The 23,846-nt window shown below is 36.8% G+C and overlaps 1 protein-coding gene across 6 annotated transcripts in view; it reads left to right on the top strand.

Moving 5' to 3' along the window:
- MME (membrane metalloendopeptidase) overlaps positions 1 to 23,846 on the top strand; it is a 292,858-nt gene that overhangs the window by 239,154 nt on the left and 29,858 nt on the right. For all 6 annotated transcript variants that reach the window (XM_061194549.1, XM_061194547.1, XM_061194545.1 and 3 more), the window contains 8 exons: positions 6,420 to 6,554; positions 8,560 to 8,661; positions 10,326 to 10,462; positions 10,572 to 10,665; positions 11,816 to 11,944; positions 12,714 to 12,812; positions 15,407 to 15,487; positions 16,835 to 16,938. In XM_061194549.1, coding sequence (XP_061050532.1) covers positions 6,420 to 6,554; positions 8,560 to 8,661; positions 10,326 to 10,462; positions 10,572 to 10,665; positions 11,816 to 11,944; positions 12,714 to 12,812; positions 15,407 to 15,487; positions 16,835 to 16,938 — 881 coding nt within the window. The remainder of the gene's footprint in view (positions 1 to 6,419; positions 6,555 to 8,559; positions 8,662 to 10,325; positions 10,463 to 10,571; positions 10,666 to 11,815; positions 11,945 to 12,713; positions 12,813 to 15,406; positions 15,488 to 16,834; positions 16,939 to 23,846) is intronic.

The following is a 23,846-nucleotide window of genomic DNA, read 5'->3' as shown; positions in this document are numbered from 1 at the left end:
CCAAGAGGAAAGAGAATAGAGGGTTCTGTTATGAGCAGATGAGGAGAAATAGCTACTATAGCCCCCCTCATCATGATCCTGTCTCCTGGTTCCCAATCTATCTTTCCTTCTAGATGGTGCTATTTCTACAGAAAAACCTGGAGAGCAAATCTCATTTAAAATTATGAATTAAGCCAGCTCATGTGGATGACATAAGGTGCCAAACAAGACTACATAAACACTCTTTTTCCAGGAGTTTATAATGTAAATTTAATAACACAGTGTTCCTACCAAATGTAAAATAGATAGCTAGTGGGAAGCAGCCACATAGCACAGGGAGATCAGCTTGGTGCTTTGTGACCACCTAGAGGGGTGGGATAGGGAGGGTGGGAGGGAGACGCAAGAGGGAGGAGATATGGGGATATATGTATATGTATAGCTGATTCACTTTGTTATACAGCAGAAACTAACACACCATTGTAAAGCAATTATACTCCAATAAAGATGTTAAAAAAAAATAACAGTGTTCTATAGGCCAAATATTAGGCAGAAGGCCACATAGCCATCTGTATAAATACTGAACAAATACATTTATTTTAAAAATTGGGATTTATCTGTGTGGCACATTGTTGTGTAAAGTGTCCTTTCCCAGGAAATAAATAGAATTTCCTAAATGTCGTGGCAGAAGAAACTGTTCTCAAAATGGGTTCATCAAGGAGCCACTCATGCTGGATGTCTCTTGTTAAAGAGATAGAACCTTATTTCTGAGGTATTCTGATTATCTGAAGAGATCACTTAATGACACATTGCTACCTCAAAGGACAGAAGTAGTGAGATTTGAAACAGTTCTATCCCATACAAGAGTATACATTTCTATGCTAGGAAAACAATATGAAAGATACATATTGCCCATAAAAAATAATCATCCCGTTCATGGAATTTTAAAATGGAACCAACCAACTACTTCATGTGAGAAAGCTCTTGCTTATTGATTCACTGAAAGGAATGACAACCTTAATTTTCTTGAAAAATCACCACCTCCAGAAGAGTCTCTGAACTCTATTGGGATGAATTGGAATTGGTCTCAAAGTTTCCCTTTCTCTACCTCTTTAGCTTTTCAAGGCTGATTGCTGCCTTGTCCTCCTTCATAAGGAATCTGCAGGTTAGGTACCCAAAATATTTGAGCATAATTGGATTATAGATATGTTTATGTTCTGTGTCTGTCTGAAAAGGTAGAATTAGCCAGGGTAGGGGTTTCTGAACCTAAGGACCACTTTGTGTGTGCCAATGACAGTGCTCTGTGTAGCCACACCTTCATGTTTACATTCTTCAAGGTTCATTTTACTTATTTATACATTAACAAAACATTATTTGAACAGAGCATTTCAGGGCTAAAAGAAAAGTGAGAAAACCACTGATCTAGCAAATGAGAGCCCTAGGAGGTAACAAAGGAGTTGGAGATTAGAAGCTATATAGTATAATGCTATGGGGCCTGGCAGGGGTGGAGGAGGAGGCCAGAGTCATGAAGAAATTTAGAGCACTTAGAAAAATTTGATGTTCATTTAATAAAAAACAAAAAAGGGAAACATTTCAGGGATGAAGATAGAGGACTTGGAATATGGCCAGGATGGTTAGAAGCCAAAAGAGGTGATCCGGGGCCTGTGTACTAAATAAAACACAGTCCAGGGAAATTCTCTAAGCTGTACCTGCTCTGGAAAGAGCACAAGCTGAGTTTTGCAGTCCTTTAGATGAGCAGGTATTGGAACTGAGGGTAAACCTAGAGAGGATTTTGTTTGCCCACTTACCCAAAATACAAGCTCAGAGAAACTGCTCCGGACTTGGACTGCCATTAGAAGCCTGATGACATAGGAGGTGAGGGAAACTTACTCAATATACTTACAATTTAACTTTATTTTTATTGAGCTTCTACTATGTGACAGATGCTTTTCTAGGCAGTAAGGATACCAAGGAAACAAGGCAGAAATGGTCCTTATTCACATGGAACTCATGTTCTAATCGGAGGAGATAGATGATAAAGAAACAAGTAAATAAATAAGATAAATGGAGATAGTGTTATAAAAGAAATAAAACTGGATGATATGATACAAGGTGAATGACTGGGGGTAGGGGTCGGTGGATAATTTAGATGTGATTTGATTTGGTTTTTAAAAAGATTGCTGTGACTGCTGCTTGGTTGACTTGATAAAATGGATCCTGCAAAGGAAACGGCTGACCTCATTTTGTACTTTCTGGGCACCAGGTGACTAATAGTCAGGAGGTTTCACCCAGTCCACAAAACATAAAGGAGCTTTTGAACTTGGGACTTCCTGGATATGACAAAAGAAATTTTTTAGATCAACTGAACTCAGTTTGTAAAAAGAACTACATGCACCTTCCCAAACATATGCAACAAACCTTAGAAGTTACCCAATAAGTTCTCTCATACGAATCTGCAGGCTCTCTCATTACTTGATGAAAGCCCCAAACAGTCCCCATGCTGGTCCATAGTGGATCCTCTTGTATCCTGTGTTTCTCCTGCTCCAGAGCCCTGCTAGGATTGGGGGGCTGTTTCTCACTTCCTGTCCCCAGGAATGGCTGCGTGATTCTCTGTGTCTGTGCCCATCTTTGGGGAGTAAGCCTCTGTGTTCTGGCAGCTGCATGATCCCTGACATGCTGCTTCAAGTGGCAAAAAATTCCAAGCCTTCTGAGAGGAAACATCTCTCTCCTGCTGGGGGCCCCTGTGTGTTCCCTCAGGAAACTTTTCTGTGTAACACTATTAAATAACAGCACCCGCATCAGTGGCTAGGAATAAGACAGTTCTGTGACTTTTCAGTGACTTCATGCTCCCACATTATGCCTTGGAAAGAGAAGGGCAGAAAATTGGTAAGAGCTAGGTGTCCCAGAACAGAATCTTTCAAAGTGAAACCCCTGGTCCATAGCTGTTGGCACACCAAGGTACACAAATATCAGCCAACCGGTCCAGAGAGCTATCTGTTCCTCCCTGGGACTTGCTGTTACTTCTTAACAAAGATACCAAGTGTGAAGGACAATAGTGGAATGGCATCGCTCTCTTGCTCTTTGGCAACTCTAACAAATATCAGCTTTTTTCTAAGCAGGAGAAGTCCAATTTCTGAACAGAGCCAATATATAAATATTATTGCCTGGTCCTGAAATATGAAGATAGTCCTAATTAGAGTAACGATTCATGGTGTTGAGTATTGGTAAATATCATCTCACCAATAGTGTGTAATTTAAAAGCTCACAAAACTGCAATTAGGGATTTTACCCAACCATTTAAAACCAATTAGCGGCTTCCCTGGTGGCTCAGTGGTTGAGAATCTGCCTGCCAATGCAGGGGACACGGGTTCGAGCCCTGATCTGGGAAGATCCCACATGCCGCGGAGCAACTAGGCCCGTGAGCCACAACTACTGAGCCTGCGCGTCTGGAGCCTGTGCTCCGCAACAACAGAGGCCGCGATAGTGAGAGGCCCGCGCACCGCGATGAAGAGTGGCCCCCGCTCGCCGCAACTAGAGAAAGCCCTCGCACAGAAACGAAGACCCAACACAGCCATAAATAAATAAATAAATAAATAAATAATTAATTAAAAAAAAAACAAACCAATTAGCATCTTTGAACCTGCTATTATAAGCATTAGGATTTACAGTGTTTTATTTTTAAAGGAAGGACTACATAGACATTTAGGTTTTTGGGTTTTTTTAATTTGTTTTTGTTTTTGTTTTATCACATAAAGGATTCACTGTATCAAAGCTTCAACTAGGCTACCTTATGACTGTCGAAAAAGGTAGCTGCCTCTGACCCTTGTCGTAATAACTAGTTGCTCTCTTAGTGACAGAAAAGAGAAATTGACATCTGATTTAAAAAATATCCTGGCCAATGTACTTTTTAAATGTTAAAATATGTGTTGATTACTTTCTCCCCAAATTATGACAATTGCTATCATTTGGCATTTTACAAATCTAGAAGTATCTCAAGGAAGAAAATCAGTACCTTAAGGTAGAATCATATCTTGTAGAAAGGATTTAACAGCAGCAGTAAGCCTGGGTTCTGACAGCTACTAGATAAATTTGGAAGCCAGGAAAGATAATCAAGATACTAAGACATGTTTTAATCAGTCACATTGTAATAGGTTGCCAGGTAGTGGAGCTCATTAAAGGAAGTAGTGTATTCCATGTAAGTGTATTAAATATTCAAGCATCTCAGAAGTTCATGGTATAATATGCTTCTAGTTTTCTGGGAAACTTTACCAGCTCAGAAGACTAGAAGCATTTTCCAAAGTTCTTCTGCTTGCCAAATTCTATAGTCTTTAAATAGATCTGTAAGGATAAAGATACTGGAGTAAAACCAGTTTGCAGAGTCAACGAAATGGAGGAGAACACTCATTATTGTTTTCTCACCCCATTAATGAAAAAGCATCCCATAGAGTAAAAAAAAAAATCTCAGTAGATTGATACTGGAAAATTTAAATTACCATTTCCTTCGTAGGCAGTAGTAATTCCCTGCTGAATGCAGATGAATTTATATGATTTGAAATGCAGTTAATTCAAAACACTGCATGCTTGCACTTTGGAATAGTTGGTCCCATGACCAACAGACATATTTGTTTTCTTCAAAGTGAAACAAGAATTCTGATTACTTTTTAATAGGAAGAGAATGGAGTTGGCAAGAATATACATAAAAACATCCTTTTATCCCTGTTACCTTAGTGATTTGGTTTTTAATACAGACACATGGCTGAAAAATAGTTTGTTCTATTGAGTAGCAGATCCAGGGATAGAGATGCCAGTGAGACAGCCTCACGATCGCTGGGTATCCTTGAAAGAGAGAGCCCTCTCCCTGGGAAATTGTTTACTTAGCATTTAGTAAAGGTCATGGAATGCCAGTATCTAAAGGTGTCCTCTTGAATTTCAAATTAATAATGACTTTGTACATTTTGCTTGGGTTCTTGCTTGATAAAATATTTTCATTTCCCTATAAGTTTTATGTTTGATCCTCTTAATGAGTCACTGTGAATTTATTTTATTTTTATGGCTGTATTGGGTCTTCGTTTCCGTGCGAGGGCTTTCTCTAGTTGTGGCAAGCGGGGGCCACTCTTCATCGCGGTGCGCGGGCCTCTCACTATTGCGGCCTCTCTTGTTGCGGAGCACAGGCTCCAGATGCGCAGGCTCAGTAATTGTGGCTCACGGGCCCAGCTGCTCCGCGGTATGTGGGATCTTCCCAGACCAGGGCTCGAACCTGTGTCCCCTGCATTGGCAGGCAGACCCTCAACCACTGCGCCACCAGGGAAGCCCAGTCACTGTGAATTTAGATGTGCCTTTGCACTCACAGTGACTACAAGGGTACCCCTTTCACTGATAATCAAATAGTAGGTTGTAAAAGCCCCTTGAAAGTGTGGAATTGTTAAGCACTCTACAGCTTTCCTTCATATTTACCCTGTGTGGACAAGTCTTTGAAGCATAGAACTACCCATTGATTCCAAACTTGTGTGGTATGGCTTTCCTAATTGTGGTCGTCTGCGTGTCGCCAAACTGGTGCTGGGACTTGAATTTTGAATAAATTTGAATGTGGTGAGATCATAATTTATTTTAACTGCTGATAGAAAATAATAGCTAAATAGCAATGTTATGAAAGTGGTATTAAATTTCCTGGGTTCAGTGCCACTCTGAACTTGAATAAGGTATTTATATATTCTATAAAAGGTCAATAATAAAACTAGTTTATAGCTTATCTTCATAAAGTTAAAATGTGTGTGAAGATAAAATGGAAAGAATTTGAGTTCTTAGAAGAAAGCTGATATTCAAATCTATGGTATCTTAGAAATTTCACAGTAATGACGGCCAGCTTTGGAATTAACTAAAACCCACAGATTTGTGTTGGAGGAGCTCATGAGAACACATTCTCATTAAAAAAAAAAAAAAATACTGCTTGGCCAGAGAAGACAAATAAAAGATGTCCTGATAATGTAATATGTTTGTGGCCATCTCTTCATGGATAGTTGAAAATATATATATATGTGTGCAGAGAAAACCTGATAAAAGGAAATTTGGCAAAATAATTTATTATTATTTAAGAAAAAAATACTAGGTTATTGCTTACCAAATGTTTTGCATCTGCATTCTTATTAAAGCAATTTAGTTTGATTAAAAGTTGAAAGTTATAAAATCTCCGTAACCAAATGGTTATAAGTTACTTAGTACTTTCAGAGTGATCCTTTATTATTCTGCTATAATTCAAAGACACATTGACTTTCTGAGAATCTGTACAGGTCATTTCTTTTAGGATTCAGGAATGGATTTCTATTTTGTTGTGCTTTATCTGTCACCAAAAATTAATACTGAATTGAAAATAAGTTTTAAGTTAAAGCGCCGTGATGAATATTTAGAAGGTTCTTCAGCAATGTACTGTCATTTATTTCTTGCAGGCTTGTACAGCATATGTGGATTTTATGATTTCTGTGGCCAAATTGATTCGTCAGGAAAAGGGACTGCCTGTCGATGAAAAACAGCTTTCTTTGGAAATGAATAGAGTTATGGAATTGGAAAAAGAAATTGCCAATGTAAAACACATTTTCTCTGATACACTGAACAACGTCAACCGCTTTTTATTTCTTTCTCTTCTCTATCGTATTTTAAGGGTAAAAGGTACATCTCCTTAACCAAGTGATAAAAATGCATAGCTTGGTAATGGATCATTAACTTCAAGAGGACCTTTAAAACTGGAATTTTACAGTAAACCAGGGTCCAGACATCCAGGAGACATACTTAATTTGACAAATATTAAACTAGATGTACTTAATGACCTATTATTAAGTGGATTACATCAATATCCTAACTATTTACAGTCAAACTGTTGTTGAGATGCCCTTGAGATTCAGGACACACTTGATTGCTAGCTATTCAGCAAAGCTGTTTTAGTTTTGATATGTACAATTTTACTTTATTTTATTTTAAAGTTTAAGGTGACCACAGAAATTGTCTCTATCCCTTTGCTAAGAAGTAGTAGCCTCTGAACATGGCCACACTACAGTACGATATCACTGAGTTCAGACTGTCAGGCTGCTTATTAGCTCAAGGGAGATCCAAGAGGAGGAGTTTATCAGCAAAGCCCAAGGGGTGTGTTCCTGAGTTTCCTCTAGTTCCAGGTCAATCCTTGGAGTCTGAGTTGGCACATTCTTGTCTGAAGTTCCTTGTCTGAAGTTCCTCTGACGGGGTCTGCAGTCTCAAGCGAGTGAACTCTGTAAACAGCATCCAGGTTATTGATTGAACTCACAGTCAGTTTCAGTCTAGGATCCACAGAGCTCTCTGACATTGCAAACAGCAACCTGCACTCCTAAATCCCCGTCTGCTTGTCACTTTACCATCAGAATCTTGAAGACTGAAGATCTTTAAGGGCAATTTTGGCTTTCCTGGGGCTACATGAAACCAAAAGTGTAGAATCAGAACCAGACTTTGCTTGGAGCTGCAGCTGGATGAATGGCAGCTTGATGGGTTACATGTGGTTCAGTGTTGGAAACAGAATTTTTAGAGGAGAACAGTTTATTACCCTGGGTTTTTACCTCTGGCACCTTCCAAGACCGTGTTCTCCTTTGATCAGCCTCAGCTTCTGTAGTAGTTGTATCTTACCTCAGAATTCTTTGTGTCTACATTTTCTCTCCCCTCTGACACTCTGAGATTGTAGTGGGGTCTCAGTCCTCCCTGAATCACCTATGTGTCTCTAACAGTGTCCAGCACATTATTGCATGCAGATGTTACAAACATAATGTTTAAATGAATAAATAAGTGACCTAAAGGGGAAATTGGAGCCGTTGTCACTTGAGAAATAATTCCCATTTTTACATTTTGTTTCTTTTCACTTAAAATTGCTTTTACTCCTTTCAACCACTAGTTGGGCAGTTGTTATTGAAATTTTCTTTTTTGATTCAATGAAAAAAATAATACTAGATGCTGTTGATAACACTGAACTCGTTAGGCCAGATGAGCGGACAGTCACAAAAGTAGATGCTAGAACTCTCTTCAGATAATTTGCCACCTACCTGTGTTATGTACTAGGAATTTTCTCAGTCTTACTTGCTTTAAATTCTTGTAGAAATCATTGTGCTTTTTTCTACTCTTTTTCCTGTCTGAATTTTAACTGGGACAGTGAATGGTGGTAGGTGAGAGAAAGAGTATTTGAGAGATAAACTGGAAATGACTATATTCAAGAAAGTCATTATCATATGAAATAGCCACAGACACAACTGAGCTGCCCATTTAGCCATAGAAGGAAAGAGGCCTGTAAATATTGCTGATGTGGTTTGGCAGTTATGAAAATATAAAAAGATTTTTGAAAATTTTATACTTGACACTGCAGCCAAATCTTGATAATTGTTACTGAATATACTTAAAATCTCTTATATTTCTCTTTTCTTCTTGATAGGACAAAATAAATTATAACACAAATACAGAATAGAAGTTAAATATAATTATGTTGTACCTATGCCATATTTCTTTTTCCCTTGTATATAGTTATATTTTTCTAAAGAGTTCTTGATCCAAAATAATGATAAGAAATTAAATCCATAGGCTACAACTAAATCTGAAGATCGAAATGATCCAATGCTTCTTTATAACAAAATGACATTAGCCCAGATCCAAAATAACTTTTCACTAGAGATCAGTGGGAAGGTAAGTAGCAGTTTTATGTACTCTCTTATTGTGCCATTTCTAAAATTATAATATTAAAATGCAGTTTGTTAAAATTTAATGATTTTTTTATTTATTGAAATAAATTGAACATCAAAATGAATTTAGACAACATCAACCATTTGACTTCATGAAAAGACTTGAAAAAAAACTATTTGAAATAATTATATTTATATTTAATTAGAGTGAATTTCAAAGGTAAAAGTCCTTTCAAGGCAGCTATGTAATAATATTAGAAATTATCATAGAAAAGGGTTTGGAAACATTAAAAGCAAAAATCCTTCTGAAAGACCTATTATATAGCCATTGGACTTGGACAGTCAAATAATATAAGTACCAGATTTCTTTTTAACTCTGAAAAAGGATAATTTATTCATAGAACTTGCCATGTTCTCATCAAGGCCATCTATGGAGGTGTTCAGAGCAAGAATGGAGAAATAGAACACAAGAAACAGAAAAATCTATAGATTCCATTTATAAACATCAATTGACATCTTTTTGCTTAGTTGTAATTCCTTAGCTAGTATCTAATAATCTCTTTTAAGGCTATGCATGTATTCTATGTATTAGTTGATGCACACAATCAGGTAATGAAGCAACATTCCTGGAAAAATCTACAAACCACCACATTCAGTGATGGAATTCTCTTTGGCACTAATTGCTGAAAACAAGGACTTTTTAAAGGCATAACCTACTGAGTTAGGAATTTCTTACATAGAGCTTTTTAATATAATAAGTGTTTAATAAATATGTTGTAAAATAATGGTCCAAACTGCCAAAGGAAATCAAGAAAAGTACATAGCATCTCATACTTAGTAAGTGATCAGTGTATTTATATACTTCTAGGCATATATATATAAAATGATAGAGCCTAAGATATTGGTAATCTTAAACATTCTCAAACATTGAAATGTAGCATTTCAGCAAGATCTGCATAATCTCCACTTCTGCTGTTTTTTCTTATATCCATTGGTGGTTGAATAACGACAATTCCCATTTAAAGAATAATAGATAAGACTCCATCTTCTGGCAACTCCAAACCCAGCTTCTGAAGTGTGAGAACTGCATGCCTGTAGACCTGATATCGATAGCTTAAAGTACATTTTGTTCATCTTCATTGGACCATCTGTGTTGTATCTATACATCTACTATACCTCTGCTAGGACAACAGTGTGCTTTCATTTACAACACGAGCTCCACTGAGATGTATTACTGTGTTCAAATGGATTGTTTATTAATATCCACTTTTAAGAGATAAACATTTTATACCCATTTAAATTTTTGCATAAACCTAGGAAACTTTATGTTTACAGCTAAATTTCTTTTTCTTTTTCTTTTTCTTTCATATTGGTTAGACCAAGAATTTGACACTGAGCCTAATTTCTAGCATATGTTCACTAAACTTAGAAGCTTTGCTTTTGCTCTTAAATGGTTGGTTTAATTCTTTTATTTAAATAATTATGCTACAGAACTAATTTTTATTCAAAAATTGACTGAAGCAATTAGAGAAAAATCCCAAACAGATATCAAACTGACCATTGTGATAATTATATAGTGATGCAACTGACCCTGTAACCATAACTGAGTCTTGGAACCAAGAAGAGAAATCCATAATTACTGAATGTTTTGTGCCTGCTTTTTTCCAGCCATTCAGCTGGTCAAATTTCACAAATGAAATCATGTCAACTGTGAATATTAATATTCCAAATGAGGAAGATGTGGTTGTTTATGCTCCAGAATATTTAACCAAACTTAAGCTCATTCTTACCAAATATTCTGCCAGGTAGGTATGTCCGAGTGCCCATGTCCCCAAAGTTTACATTTAATATCACTCTTTAGAAGCTTTGCAGCCTCATCTTTTCTGTTGCTGGGTGGTGGGTTTTTTTATGCAGAGATCTTCAAAATTTAATGTCCTGGCGGTTCATAATGGATCTTGTAAGCAGCCTCAGCCGAACCTACAAGGAGTCCAGAAATGCTTTCCGCAAGGTGAAGAAAAAATCTCTCTTTTCTTAAGACTTAAAGCATAAAGCGATCCATGGTTATGAAGGCTTGCCATGTACATTACTAGAAGTGGTAAACTTTGCCAAGAGACAAAATGCCAAATGCTGGGTATGTTGCCTGTATTTAAGCCATGTTGCCTAGGAAAGCCAGTTTTCGGGTGCTCTGTGGTCCTATGATTGTCTACTCTGGCACCGTGATTGAATTGCCCGGGAAGGGCATGTATTGGTTATTTGAGCAGTTCATGGAAGAATACTAGCTTGGTTTTTTGTTGTGTTCAAAGTAATTTCAGGGGTATCTATCTCAATTAATTTGATTTTTCTGGTGCTTGTAACATACTAGACATTCAGACAGTTGGACCACATTGATGTGGACAATCCCCTGAGAATATACCTACCTGGAGATAGCCTTAAGACCTTTTATTAGACTGGACCTACATTATTGAAAGAATCATCATTTTTGTCCTATTGTGAGGGGAGAGGGCAGGAGGGATTGAGGAAGGAGAAATTCTCACAAATGTATTGGTTGGTGTCATGGAAAGGAAATAACTCCCTGATTGATTGAAATTTTTAGTTTTTACCCTTTAAAAGAAAATGTAGACATATTTTTTAAATTAGAGAATGTAAAAATGGTGTTTTGCTAAATTTCCCTTCCGTAAGTTAATCCCTTTATTGGTTCTTAAATTTGTACACATGCAGTTCTTCTAAGTACTGGAACTTCAGCAAAAACTTTAGAAAACAGGAGCGTGTTTTCTTGTATACCAGATCTCTCCCCTGTTACATTTATTGAATATTACTTCACATTTATGTTTATACAGTGGCAACAGTGTTATTTTGTTTGTTTGGTGGAGAGCGTTGTTTTTTCTAACGCTGTCTAGAAAGATATTAACTTGCAATAGCCAACAGTTTTTCTAGGACGTGCTACTGAAAATATACCTTATTTCCAGATCATATGTAAGTAATAATTCAATTGGATTACATTTTATCCTATGCAAGGACATCCTGACATGTGAGGAGAAGCAATGAATATTGCAAGAATTTAGGAGACATAAAGAATAGAGTCCTGTGAAATTTGTGCTCTTACCACACTTCGGCCGTCTACTCTTGATCAAATGCCATTTCCTTTTTCTCTCCCATAGGCTCTTTATGGCACAACATCAGAAACAGCGACTTGGAGACGTTGTGCAAACTATGTCAATGGGAATATGGAAAATGCTGTGGGAAGGCTCTATGTGGAAGCGGCATTTCCTGGAGACAGTAAACATGTGGTAATGTTTTCTGCACAATACTCTATCAGCATGTGTTTGCACTGATGGGCAATTACAATAGTCCATCATTTGGTTAAAATTTTATTAATTGGCAGAGAACTTCTGAATCACAATTTGCCATTATTTCCCAATAAATCTTATTCTCCCTCTCCCGCAGGTCTGGTTATGTTTCTGATCCTAATATTGTTTAACCCAAAACCAATTGTCCATTTTCCAGAAGCAATGTATTCACGATACCCAGTCACATGTTCTAATGATACAGTCATTTGTAATCTCTTCTGTTACCAAAATTGACTAAGAATTAGTATTTTCTTAAAAACCAGAAAGTAAACCAGGGTTTATTTGAAGTGTAAGACATGTACTTTATTTTTTATTGTTACTGAAATGAAGACAAGGGAACTTAAAGACATGGTGAAAGAATCTATTGAAATGCTACCTCATGCTTAACTAAACTACTAATAGTAATGACAGTATTTTATGTTAGTTCGTCTTTCATGATAATGGAAACCATACATTCTGAAGGTGATTTTTATTAATGTATGCATTATGACCTATTTAATCATTAGTGTTGATAGTAGCAGTGTTGCTTTAAAAATATAATTACCCACATATATCCATTTGTTTAGATCACCAATTTGTTTATAAATTTACATTTATTAACATATCATTGAATCACATAAAGACAGCTTATAGCTCTATTTTTTTTTTAATTTGTGTTATAAAAAATTAATTCATGGCCTAAATTTGCCTTCTGTTCTTTTGGTTTAAGGTTGAGGATTTAATTGCACAGATCCGGGAAGTTTTTATTCAGACTTTAGATGACCTTACTTGGATGGATGCTGAAACGAAAAAGAAAGCTGAAGAAAAGGTAAAGAGCAAGGCCGGGCGAATTATCAAAGAAAAATCTATAAGAAAAGATTAGCTTTTAAGAAATTTGGGGAAAACATAGTATTCAAAGATTGCGTAAAATAAAAGCAAGCTCCTTCAAGATGTAATGTTTCCAGGAACACTTTTCATGGATGAAGATTTTTTTTTCTTATGATTTTCATCTTTTATTATCTCTTTGTAACTAGCTCCTACTCTCCATGTTTGGCTCAAAACTTTGAAAGATCTCCAATTTTCCTTTTTTTTTTTTTTTTTTAAAGGAAGTCTTCACAAAACAAGAGGAAAATCTTGTGTGAACAAGAAAGCATTAAAAGATATTATCAGTGGTTCATATTTTTCCTCCTTTTATGAAAAATATTTAAAAGACCTCTACCAATATCTAAAAATATCCCCTAATCTTTAATGTAAATTTCTAGCTAAATTTTTTTTAAGCATGCACTATTTAGTTTTTTTTTAAATGACCTAGGGAGAAAAATACTAAATTTCTATTCAAGCAAATGTAAGGTAGTGCATTATTTGAGTACTATAAGGTGACCTACAGTTAGAGGGATGTTGAAGGAGCTTTTTATAACTATTCTTATTTACCCCCGTTGTGCACCTTTTATTGGGACTCTTAGTATCTTGCATTAGAATAAAAGTGAGATGTCTAAGGAAATATCAGGTTTAAATTTACTATGCCATTGTGTTCATAACTATATAAACCTAAATGGAACCTGTCCAGTGAAAACTGTATGTGTTTATGAGCAGTATTCACATGCAGCCTGATTATTGCTCTGTAGTTAGGGTAACAGGAAGAACAGACCATTCTTTGAACTAACACAGAAAGAGTCCATAAATCTATTATAATAAGAGAATCAAGCTGTAGTCTAGTTCTCTTTCAGAATTAGATCACATGGAAGGATTATCTTTTTCAGCTATCACAGAGCCCTGAGTGGGTCAGGTCTAGAATTTGGCACCCCAGTATAGCTATCTTTCCATCATTCTGTAGGTCCTCAGAAGTTCAGGCTGGATTTGCTCCTTTCATGTTCTAGCTATCACAACATGGTACTATTTGATGTAGCCAATCAAATTGTTCTAGGTAATCATTTCCCAGGGTGGTGTCATGAAACTCTGGACCTGCCAAGTTGCTCTATGAAAGAGTCCCATGGTCAAAAAGAGTTTAGGAAACATTTCCTGCAGGAAGGCTTCCCTGATCCCACCCTCGACTAGGTTATATACCTGTAGGGTGTGATTTTATGGCACCATACATCACACTTGAGAGGTAATATTCATTTTATTGCCTACCATTGACCATTATAGTAAACTCTCCAGGGGTAGAAATTTTTGCCTAGCATTGTATCCTCAGCCCCTTACAAAGTACCTGGCTTGTTGTATACCCTTAAAGACAAATTGAATGAATAAATAGACTAATTCATCCCATTGGACACTTACAATTACTTAATTTTAGACTCTAAGAAGTCTTTCAATGAAGAAGCCTGCTTAACGTTTGTGTCACAGTATTTACCCCAAATATTTGACAATATATCCTTTTCATGTAGTACCTCCTATTACTGTAGATTTTTTTATCCCTTAGAACACCTTTTGGGGAAATATCTTCTAGAAAATAAAGTGCCATTGAGAGGGAGATGATTCGTTATGGGCTGATGGTATGGAAAGGAAATGGGCTTGGCCAAACTGATTTAGTGACACATCTGTCTGATCCACTGAGGAAATCCTACGCTTATGAAACAGATTTGTAACAAAACCACATCCATTTGATGGTAAAACAAATAATTCAGAGATGCAAGCTTAATATCCCATGAAAATATTAAATTAGTTAAATTATTTAAGAGTAATGTGGTATGATAAAATCAAAAGTCAACTGTCTTTGAGAAAAATGAGAGAAATAAAAAATAGAAATAGAAATAGCAAGTAGTAAACAAGTGGTACTGATGAAATAATTACAATAAGTAAACAATTTTAAAATAATAAAAATAGAAATAGTAGTAAGGTAGTGGTAAATATGAGATGGTATAACAAAGAAAACCCTGTTTTCTACTTGTTTAACTAATGTCATTCATTTAACCACGGGAAGTTAGGTACACTAGCTCTGGAGACCAAAGGAGAACATAAAAACTCCAGGAACCAATATTTAGGAAGAATATTAGCATTAAACCTGTAAGCCCACATCTGTTTTCTCAGCCAAATCAGTGAAGTGAAAAGATAATTATAAGCTGCTAGAATGGAAGTTCTAAATATTACCCCTCCTGTAAAATTGAAGAAAAAAGCCTTTCAGAGAAAAAGTTCATAAAAGTACAATACATGTGGAACAATGACTTGTCAGTTTTCATTTTGGTTTTCTTGGGAAAGCTGCAGCCTATGAGAATAGGGTATTAGAAGCTAAATTTCAGAACTATTTTTTGTTTATTTTGAACTCCAAGAAAAAGCCAGTGCAAAAGATCTCTGTTTAAACGTTGTCAGATACTCATCTTGTACACAGTATGGATCAGGTTATTCAACTGCTGTCAAGGGCAAATTATAATGTTTGCATTTGAAAGTTCATAATCATGCTCACATTCAATATTCTAATTTTCATAGGCCTTAGCAATTAAAGAAAGGATCGGCTATCCTGATGACATTATTTCAAATGACAACAAACTGAATAATGAATACCTTGAGGTAAGTCTTTATAAAGACTGCACTGATGATGCCTGGGGCTGGTGGCAATGTCATTTCTAGCTATAGGGGAGGCCAGAAATTATGTGAAATAGCCTACACCCAGAGGTCTTATTATATTGATATTAAGCCTTTAACACTGAAGCCAGAACTATGTTTGTTTTAGTTTTAGCCTATCGTTTCATGGGCTGGTCTGTATTTGGTTTTGTTATTTTGCTTTCCATATATTCCATTTTAAGCGTAGTGATAAAAATCTGGTGTTTTTTTAAAGAGCGTTAAGACATAGACATTTAAGTGATGAACAGGCAGTACTCAGGCTTCTTATCTCATTTTATACACGCCTGAAAAGTCAAATCTTCAGCTTTCCTTCCACTTTCTAATTATTCCTCCACTGGGTAAACCAGGTCATGCCTTCTCTATTTGAAAAAAAATCTACTATTTGAGAATGGGGAACTATTTTATTCCCCTTTGGTAATGTAACAATGAAAAGAAAACAGAGTTGATTGAAGTCATTACAGTATTGATTTCAGACTCAGCTAAAGGTCCTGTTGTTAACCTTGCAGTCACCACAACTACTTGAAACCCTGGTGACAAGGTGACCCTTGCCTAGATCTGGGGATGACAGCGATTCCTAATCTGTTGAGTACACGGGAGTTTGCAAGGCACAGTGTCCTCTTTTCTTTTTCCATTTGCAGAAAAGCTTGACTTTTTAAAAAATGAGCTGGCTGTAGCATGTGAGTCCCCGGGGCCCTTGTGCAGGAGTCTAGTGGCTGAGCACATAGTCTCACAGCTGAATTGCTTGGGTTCAGATCTCAGCTACACCTCTCACTAGCTGGCTAAGAGCATAAGCTCAAAGCCAGACTCCTAGGGTTCAAATCTCAGCTCCATCACTCATTAACTTGGGCAAGTGACTTAATTGTGCTTCAGTTTTCTCAGCTTTAAAATGGTGGTAACAGCCCACCTTCATAAGATTATTATGGGGATTAAAAAATGTGATATATGAAGTTCTTATAACAGTGTTCTTATAACATAGTAGGTACTAAATATGAATGCTTTTATCTTGTCTGTCCTGTAAGGATGAATATCAATATAGAAAAGCTTGTTTGACATTTAGTTTCATTTGACTCATTGCAAAAGAATAGACTGAAGTAGTGATTCAGCCAGCGCAGCAGTGATCTGTAATACAGAACTAAGCTAGTTGGAACTTAACTTTTCTTTGGCAAGTTTTAATGTTCTCTGTTAACTTTATTAAGTGATAGAATTTAAGAAAATATCTCTTCATGCTATTTAGCAAAAACTTTGAAGATACCGGTTTTAATATTTTTCCCCAAATCTTTTAAATCAATATAGTTGAGCTACAGGGAAGACGAATACTTTGAGAACATAATTCAAAACTTGAAGTTCAGCCAAAATAAACAGCTAAAGAAGCTTCGAGAAAAGGTGGACAAGGATGAGTATGTATATTCCAGTTTTCTAATATGTTCATTCGGAAGAGGGCCTTTGTCGCATTAAGAGAAAGAACCTGACTTAGAATAATGTTAAAAGGTGTAATGTTCTCTTTCTATTGAGCACCTCTAAGAGCATCTAAGAATATACTAAAGATGAGTCAGGGATTTAATCAAAATTTAAACTTTTTTCATTAAGGTGTCCTTAGACTACCTTTGGTTTCTTCTCGTATTATTGTCTGTCCCCTCTACTTTGTTTGTGGACAGGGCTCTCAAGAACACCTTAGCCTAAGTAATCCATAGCTCCTTCAAGCCTTCTCTGAGGCTGTATTACCGTACTCAGCATTATCATCTGGCCTCAGCCCCACCTGTGTTCTGTCGGTCCGTCATCCTGCAACTCCATCCCATTCCTAGATTGCTCCAGGTAACACTTCGGTCAATCTTGTGGTAGCCAAATATGAGATATCAGGAATCACTCTCATTCGTAGTTTTCAAATGCTCTTAATCTCTGCTTACTACTGGCATGAGTACATTGTAGTAACCATTAGCTTAATGTTCATTTTTCAGTTAAATGGATGTGTCTAACATATTTATCAACATAAGTGTTTATGCACTTAAATCCCTAGAACTGCTTGTGCTTTTAGCTCCTAGAGAACAAGGGACGATTCAGCACAGTGCTGGACACATAGGAGGTTTTCAGTTAAAACTAAATTAATGAATGAGTGAGCAAGTGAAAAGTCAATATACTAATTTGATTTTTGTGGTAACTGACACAATACCATACCAAGTCCAGGTGTCACTGGGAACTGGGAGAATCAAAGGTGAGCTTTGATTGTATTACATTACATTACAACAGCAGCGGGTATGAAAGACGTGTTATAATGAACTGTATCACCAGGAGGGAAATGTGCCAAGAAAGGTACAAAGTGCAGAAGGACTATTTGATAACAGGACTCTTCTATTAGTAAGCTAAGTCCAGGTTGGACAAAATTCCTAATATGGAAATGCTGGTTTATTTCAATCCGTGTACAACATTTTGAGCCCTTAAGGTACCCCAAAAAAGAGATTGATTTCTTTTGCTGACCTCTATGTTTACACTGGAGCAAATGTTATATTGTCTGGTGCTAAAAATGAGACAGCAAATGTCACAGAATGTTTAGTGTCCCAGGTGGGAAAGAAAGATGGAGAATGGGCACGTATGGTTTGTGTTATAATCGGTTGTCAATCCTATCTCTAGAAACAAATAAAAAGTCATCAAAAATAACATCCTGTGGGAAAATTTATAATCTGAGAAGCTCCTTATAAGTCTGAATATGTTTATTTCTTTAAAACTACATATAGTTACACTTAATGGTTGTTGGCACTGCGTAAAATATCTACATACAAATATCATCGAATATTCTTTTTGAAAATAGCTAATATAACCTGCACCCACCTGACACCAGATTTCTTCAAAATTTTAAAAATAGTTGTTGAATTATTGCTTGATGTTTTCTTTAGAAGTTAATATAGTCCCAGCTCCATAATCATTTTGTAATATGGTGTGCAGTTTTCATTCCGTTTTATCGTATGTGTTGATTTTCTCTGAGTCTTTTTCTCTTTACTATAGATAATCAAAAGTGACAGTTGTATTTAATATTTAAATGAATATTTGCTCAGTAGCATGCATAGCTCAGTAGTACTTTGGATCCTTTCCATGAGCTTCTGACTGTTAATCACAAGTGCAATATGATGTATAAGGTCTTCTCTGCCATACCAGGCTAGTTTTTCTTCCTTCCCCATCTTCTACCTGTATGCTGAGTACAAGGGTTCAAAACTCAGGCTGCACTTTAGAGTCACCTGGGGCAGAAACAGAGACACAGGTGTAGAGAACAAACGTATGGACAGCAAGGTGGGAAAGTGGCGGGGTGGGGGGGTGGTGGGATGAATTGGGAGATTAGGATTGACATGTATACACTAATATGTATAAAATAGATAACTAATAAGAACCTGCTGTATAAAAAATAAATTAAATAAAGTTCAAAAAGAAAAGAAATAGTACTGATTCCCCAGCTCTACACCACCCTAGATTGTGATGTACATACCTGTAGGTGGGGACCCAGGTATTGGTATTCTTTTTAAGTCCCGTGCCCCCTTCTCAAGTCAGAACCCCTGTGTTAGTGTTTGTTCCTTTTTGTGTTGACTCATACTTGCTCATATTCAATTTTGTGAAATTTTTTTACAAGATGATGTCTTTAATTTGGCAATTTAGCTTTAAAATTTAGTGTTTGTCTTCCAAAATATTGGAAGTACTTTTGACAGTGATTGCATTAAATCATTAGGACTGTACCCTGTAGATTACAACATAATAAAAGTTCTTCCTATTTTATTGAGTTTTCTTATAGTGAAAGTTTTTGACTTAGTTTGTACCTGCTTAATAGCAATAAAGTCACTATGTTTTCTTTCCTTTTTTATATAACATCAAGTTCAAGTCCTCACTGTGTATGTTCAGGCAGGTAACATCTATTGCTTCTACTTTATTCATGTAGCCTGCAGTTAACTCAGAGAATTACATTTTCAGATGCTCAAGTCCTCACTCCCAGGGTCTTGCAGGACAAACAGGTGTCCATATCCACAGTAGATGAGACAGAGATGAGAAAAGCTATTGATTATAGTAGGGTTATATTGTAGGGTATTATAGAGAAATGATGATGCATTAAATTTTCAAGGCAGCAATTAATTTAAATAAATTCAGTCAATTAACCAAATAGTAAACTTCAGGACTTTTTCTTTTCTCACTCCACATGCTCTCACCGGGCAAACTCATATACTTATTTGCATCTTCTACTGTCATTATGATCACTGAATATATGTATCTGGCCCAGGTCTGTTTGCTGCGCTCCAGATCCAAATGTCTAGCTGTCAATGAAACATCTCCATGCAGGTGTTCCATTGACCCTACAAACACAGCATTTGCCTTTTTGAGCAAAAATTTATCATCTTTCTCCCTTGATCCCCCTAGTTTCCAACTTCTATCTTATTGCTACCAAGACAGAAACCAGGGGTTCATCATCCTAGACCAATCCCTTTCTATCATCTCTGATATCTACAGTGATACCTACTTCAAATCCCATCCAAAAAAAAAAAAAAGGTTTACATCCACCAGCTGCTAATTAAATATTTTATAGGCATGAGGGGGTGTGGATCTCCATCTTAACCATCTCCCTTGTCATGCCTTAATTCAGACATTTCTCATTGTTCACCAGAGTGATTATACTATTTTCCTAATCTTATCATCAATCATCTCACAGTCCTTCAGCTAACTCTCCATGCTACTGCCTTAGAGAGCTTTTAAAGACACAAATTGAGTCATGTTATTTTCTGATGAAAACCTTTCAATACGTTTGTTTTTCCCATCTCATGAAGCGTGTACAGGGCTCTGCGTACCTCCCTGTCATAGCACTCCAGAATTCCTTTAGAGTCACCCTACCCCACAGCATTGCCCCAAATCTCCACCCATAGGAATTACTGTAAAGTCATTGCTCCATCTCTTCCTCCTCTTTATCCCTTACCTTGGGCCACCCTTTCTGCCCTTTTCATTTAACAGAAACCTACACATGGTGTGATTCGACTTGAGCGTTATCTCCTTACTCGTAGCACCCCCTTACATTATTCTCTTCATCTTGTCCCTGTGCTATACCTTACACACATTTTAGTCACAGCACCAGTACATTTGATTACATTTAGCTGGACTAGGCCTTGTTGAAAGCAGAAACCATGTACTTGTGTCACCAGAGATTGAACATTGATGAGCAGAATGTCGACCTTTCCTCAATGATGATGGAGTGAATATTGATAAAATTGCCAGTTTGTAATAATGCTTATAAAGTGAACTCAGCCACTAAAGTAAATATTGACACATCCAAGCATTTCACCATCATTGTTGGTGAAGATGTCCAACATGATCTCTGCTGTTCTCTCTGCTTAAAAATTCAAAAAATTAAGGAGGTCAGGAAGTCTGCATGTGATATGCCTGAGTTAATCATCTGGCTAAAAGGACTTCTGCCCATTTGAGCCCCTGGCAACTGCAAAGGACAAAGATTTAAATTTAAAAGGCTCTTGGCTCATGTGGTTTCTGAGTGCCTAGCTTGTGTTTCCAAAATTATCTCAAACATCATGTTCTCTGGGGACTTAATGACAGTTTGTAAAGAGTTTCAAACACATCATGTTATCAAATAGTAATAATGTTAAATTGAGACTGTAATATCCATTGGCAAAATTACTTAGTGATATATCTAAAATGATTTACTTCCAGCAACATGATTATTCACTTAGACTCCATGGAACAAACGTAAACCTCTGAAAAGAAACAATGTACTAGAACAAAATAAAATGAATTCCTTTTCTTATTTTTAGACTTGATATTATTTTGTTAGTTTCTCAGGACAGAATTTTCTGTAATATAATTGGGACAGACAGTGCCAGTGTTTGTAAGTGATGACCGCTGAGCATGTGGAGTTGCGTTTTGTAAACTACGAAGACTTATTTCATTGCTGCTGCTTTCCTGCTGTTGTACATCAAAATAAAAACAAGCTGACATTAACAGCAGCCAACTCAATAAACATTTTATCCAGCAGCTACAGTGTGCAAAGCACTGCGCTAAGGATATAGCACAGTAAAGTAATGAGTAAGGATAAAGAGGGTAAAGTAATGAGTAAGACTCATAGCTTGTAATCTAGTAGAAGAGGCAGGTGAGCAACAACGAAAGCTGATAGAAAGCAGAGTTGGTTGGTGCTATTACAAGACAACAAAGTGCTAGGATAGCACTGTTTTTTAAACCACAATTAAACCTTTACTTATTAGTAAAACATTCTCTGGAAACAACATGTCAGCATTTAAATTAATATTGAGGTGAACAGAGGATTCACTTAAAACAAAACCAGACAAAATGGTTGGTTCATTTCTGTCTTCTCCTTCATTGCTTCAAGTCTGCTGTCTTTTCTAATCTGGGCTAATTGAATGTTTGCAAGCCCCTGAAATGAGTGGTGGTACCGAGGTTGGCAGCCCAACAGCTGTGGCTTTATGTGGTTCTTCCTGAAAGGCCAACACCACCAAAAATAGCAGAGTGGCTGGTACCACCATAGTTTCGCCACTGCCGTGAGTTACTATCACTTTTTCGTGTCTCAGTTCTGCCAGTTACTATCTGTGGCCTTTTAAAAGCCATGAAGTTTCCTTATTTATAACATGAGCAGGTTGATTTAGACTCCATAACATCTCTAAGGTTCTTTCCAGCACTAAAATTTTATGGCCCTTACTGTGAAGTTTTGACAAGAGCCAGGATGTTTTACTCCCTGGCTTCTCCACATCAAGTGACCCAAGAGAAAAAGAACATGTTCTTGGGAGGTAGGGAAGCACCTCACTTCTTTCTAAAACATCTCTTCTGATATTTCCCCTTCACTAATGTTTCTAGACTCAATCTTCTAATTAAGTCCGTATCATTGAACTTAAAGAAGAATAGTTATAGAGGACTTATGTGGGTAAATGAGATGGCACACAGGTGGAGAGTTGATAGGACCTGTCCAGGGTGGGCATGCAGAGTGCTGGAGACTTGGGACACAAGTGACTCTCCATGATGTAGATGTATGGGGAAGATACACAAAACAGATTATTCGGCTCATCAAGTACTACTCAGCCAGAAAGACAGAATAACAGATAAACTAAACTTGGACAAGTCACTCTAATTCCCTATGGCAGTATCTGCCCTGGTGTGCCCATGTTCTACACATATTGTAATAGATTAAAATGTTAGAGTTCCATCTTTTAGATTCCCATTAAGCCAACAGACTATGCAATTTTTCAACATGTTTTTGGGTTATAAGCAAAATACATTTTACCAGTAAAAACATTTCTGCATTTTAATTAGCACCCAAGCAGGGTTTTGTTTTCAGAGGGGGAAGAAGAAGTAGGGTGGGAAGATAAAAGTGAAAAGGTTTAAACAGGGAGAACTTTGCAAAAGAAGTCTAGAACTTTATACCAGTGTACCCTCTTGAGAGGGCAATGTCCAGATAGTACATGACTTCCAGTTTCCATGGCTCTCTACAGCCTGCATAACACCTAGGCTCCACCCTCCCAGGGTCCCAAGGATGAGAAGGGTCAGTACTCTTGGGGCTTGGAAGGACCCACTGATATGCCAAGACCCAAATATGTATTGAGTGCCTATCATGTTCCCAACACTGTGCTAAGCCCTAGAGATACTATTAAGAACAAAACATGAAATGCACAATTGGGACTACATTGAGCTTAAAAGCTTCTGCATAGTAGAAGAAATGAAAAGGCAACCTAAGGAATGGTAGAAAATATTTGCAAATCGCATATCTGGTAAGGGGTTGATCTCCAAAATATATGTCACTCCTACAATTCAATAGCAAAAAAACTAATAACCCAATTAAAAAATGAGCTAAGGATTTGAATAGACTTTTCTCCAAACAAGACATACAAATGGCCACCAGGTATATGAAAAGATGTTCAACATCACTAATCATCAAGGAAATGCAAATCAAAACCCCAATGAGTTATCACATCACTACCGTTAGGATTGCATATTGTTTTTAAAAAAAAAAAAAAAAAAGACAAAAAGTGTTGGTGATGATATGGAGAAATTTGAACCCTTGCACAAATGGTGGGAATACAAAAGGGAGCAGTAGCTATGGAGAACAATATGGAGGTTCTTCAAAAAATTAGTTATAGAACCGCATGACCCAGTAATCCCACTTCTGGACATATAGCCAAAAGAATTGAAATCAGGATCTCAGAGAGATATTAGCACTCCCATGTTCATTGAAACACCATTCACGTTAGCTAGGATGTGGCAACAACTTGTTTCCATTGACAGATGAAAGGTGAAAGAAAATGTGGTCTATATATGAAATGGAATACTA

The sequence above is a fragment of the Eubalaena glacialis genome, chromosome 6, assembly GCF_028564815.1.
Source record: "Eubalaena glacialis isolate mEubGla1 chromosome 6, mEubGla1.1.hap2.+ XY, whole genome shotgun sequence".
Classification (NCBI taxonomy): domain Eukaryota; kingdom Metazoa; phylum Chordata; class Mammalia; order Artiodactyla; family Balaenidae; genus Eubalaena; species Eubalaena glacialis.
Note: the sequence above shows the minus strand (reverse complement) of the source record. Positions and strands in the feature narration are given on the sequence as shown.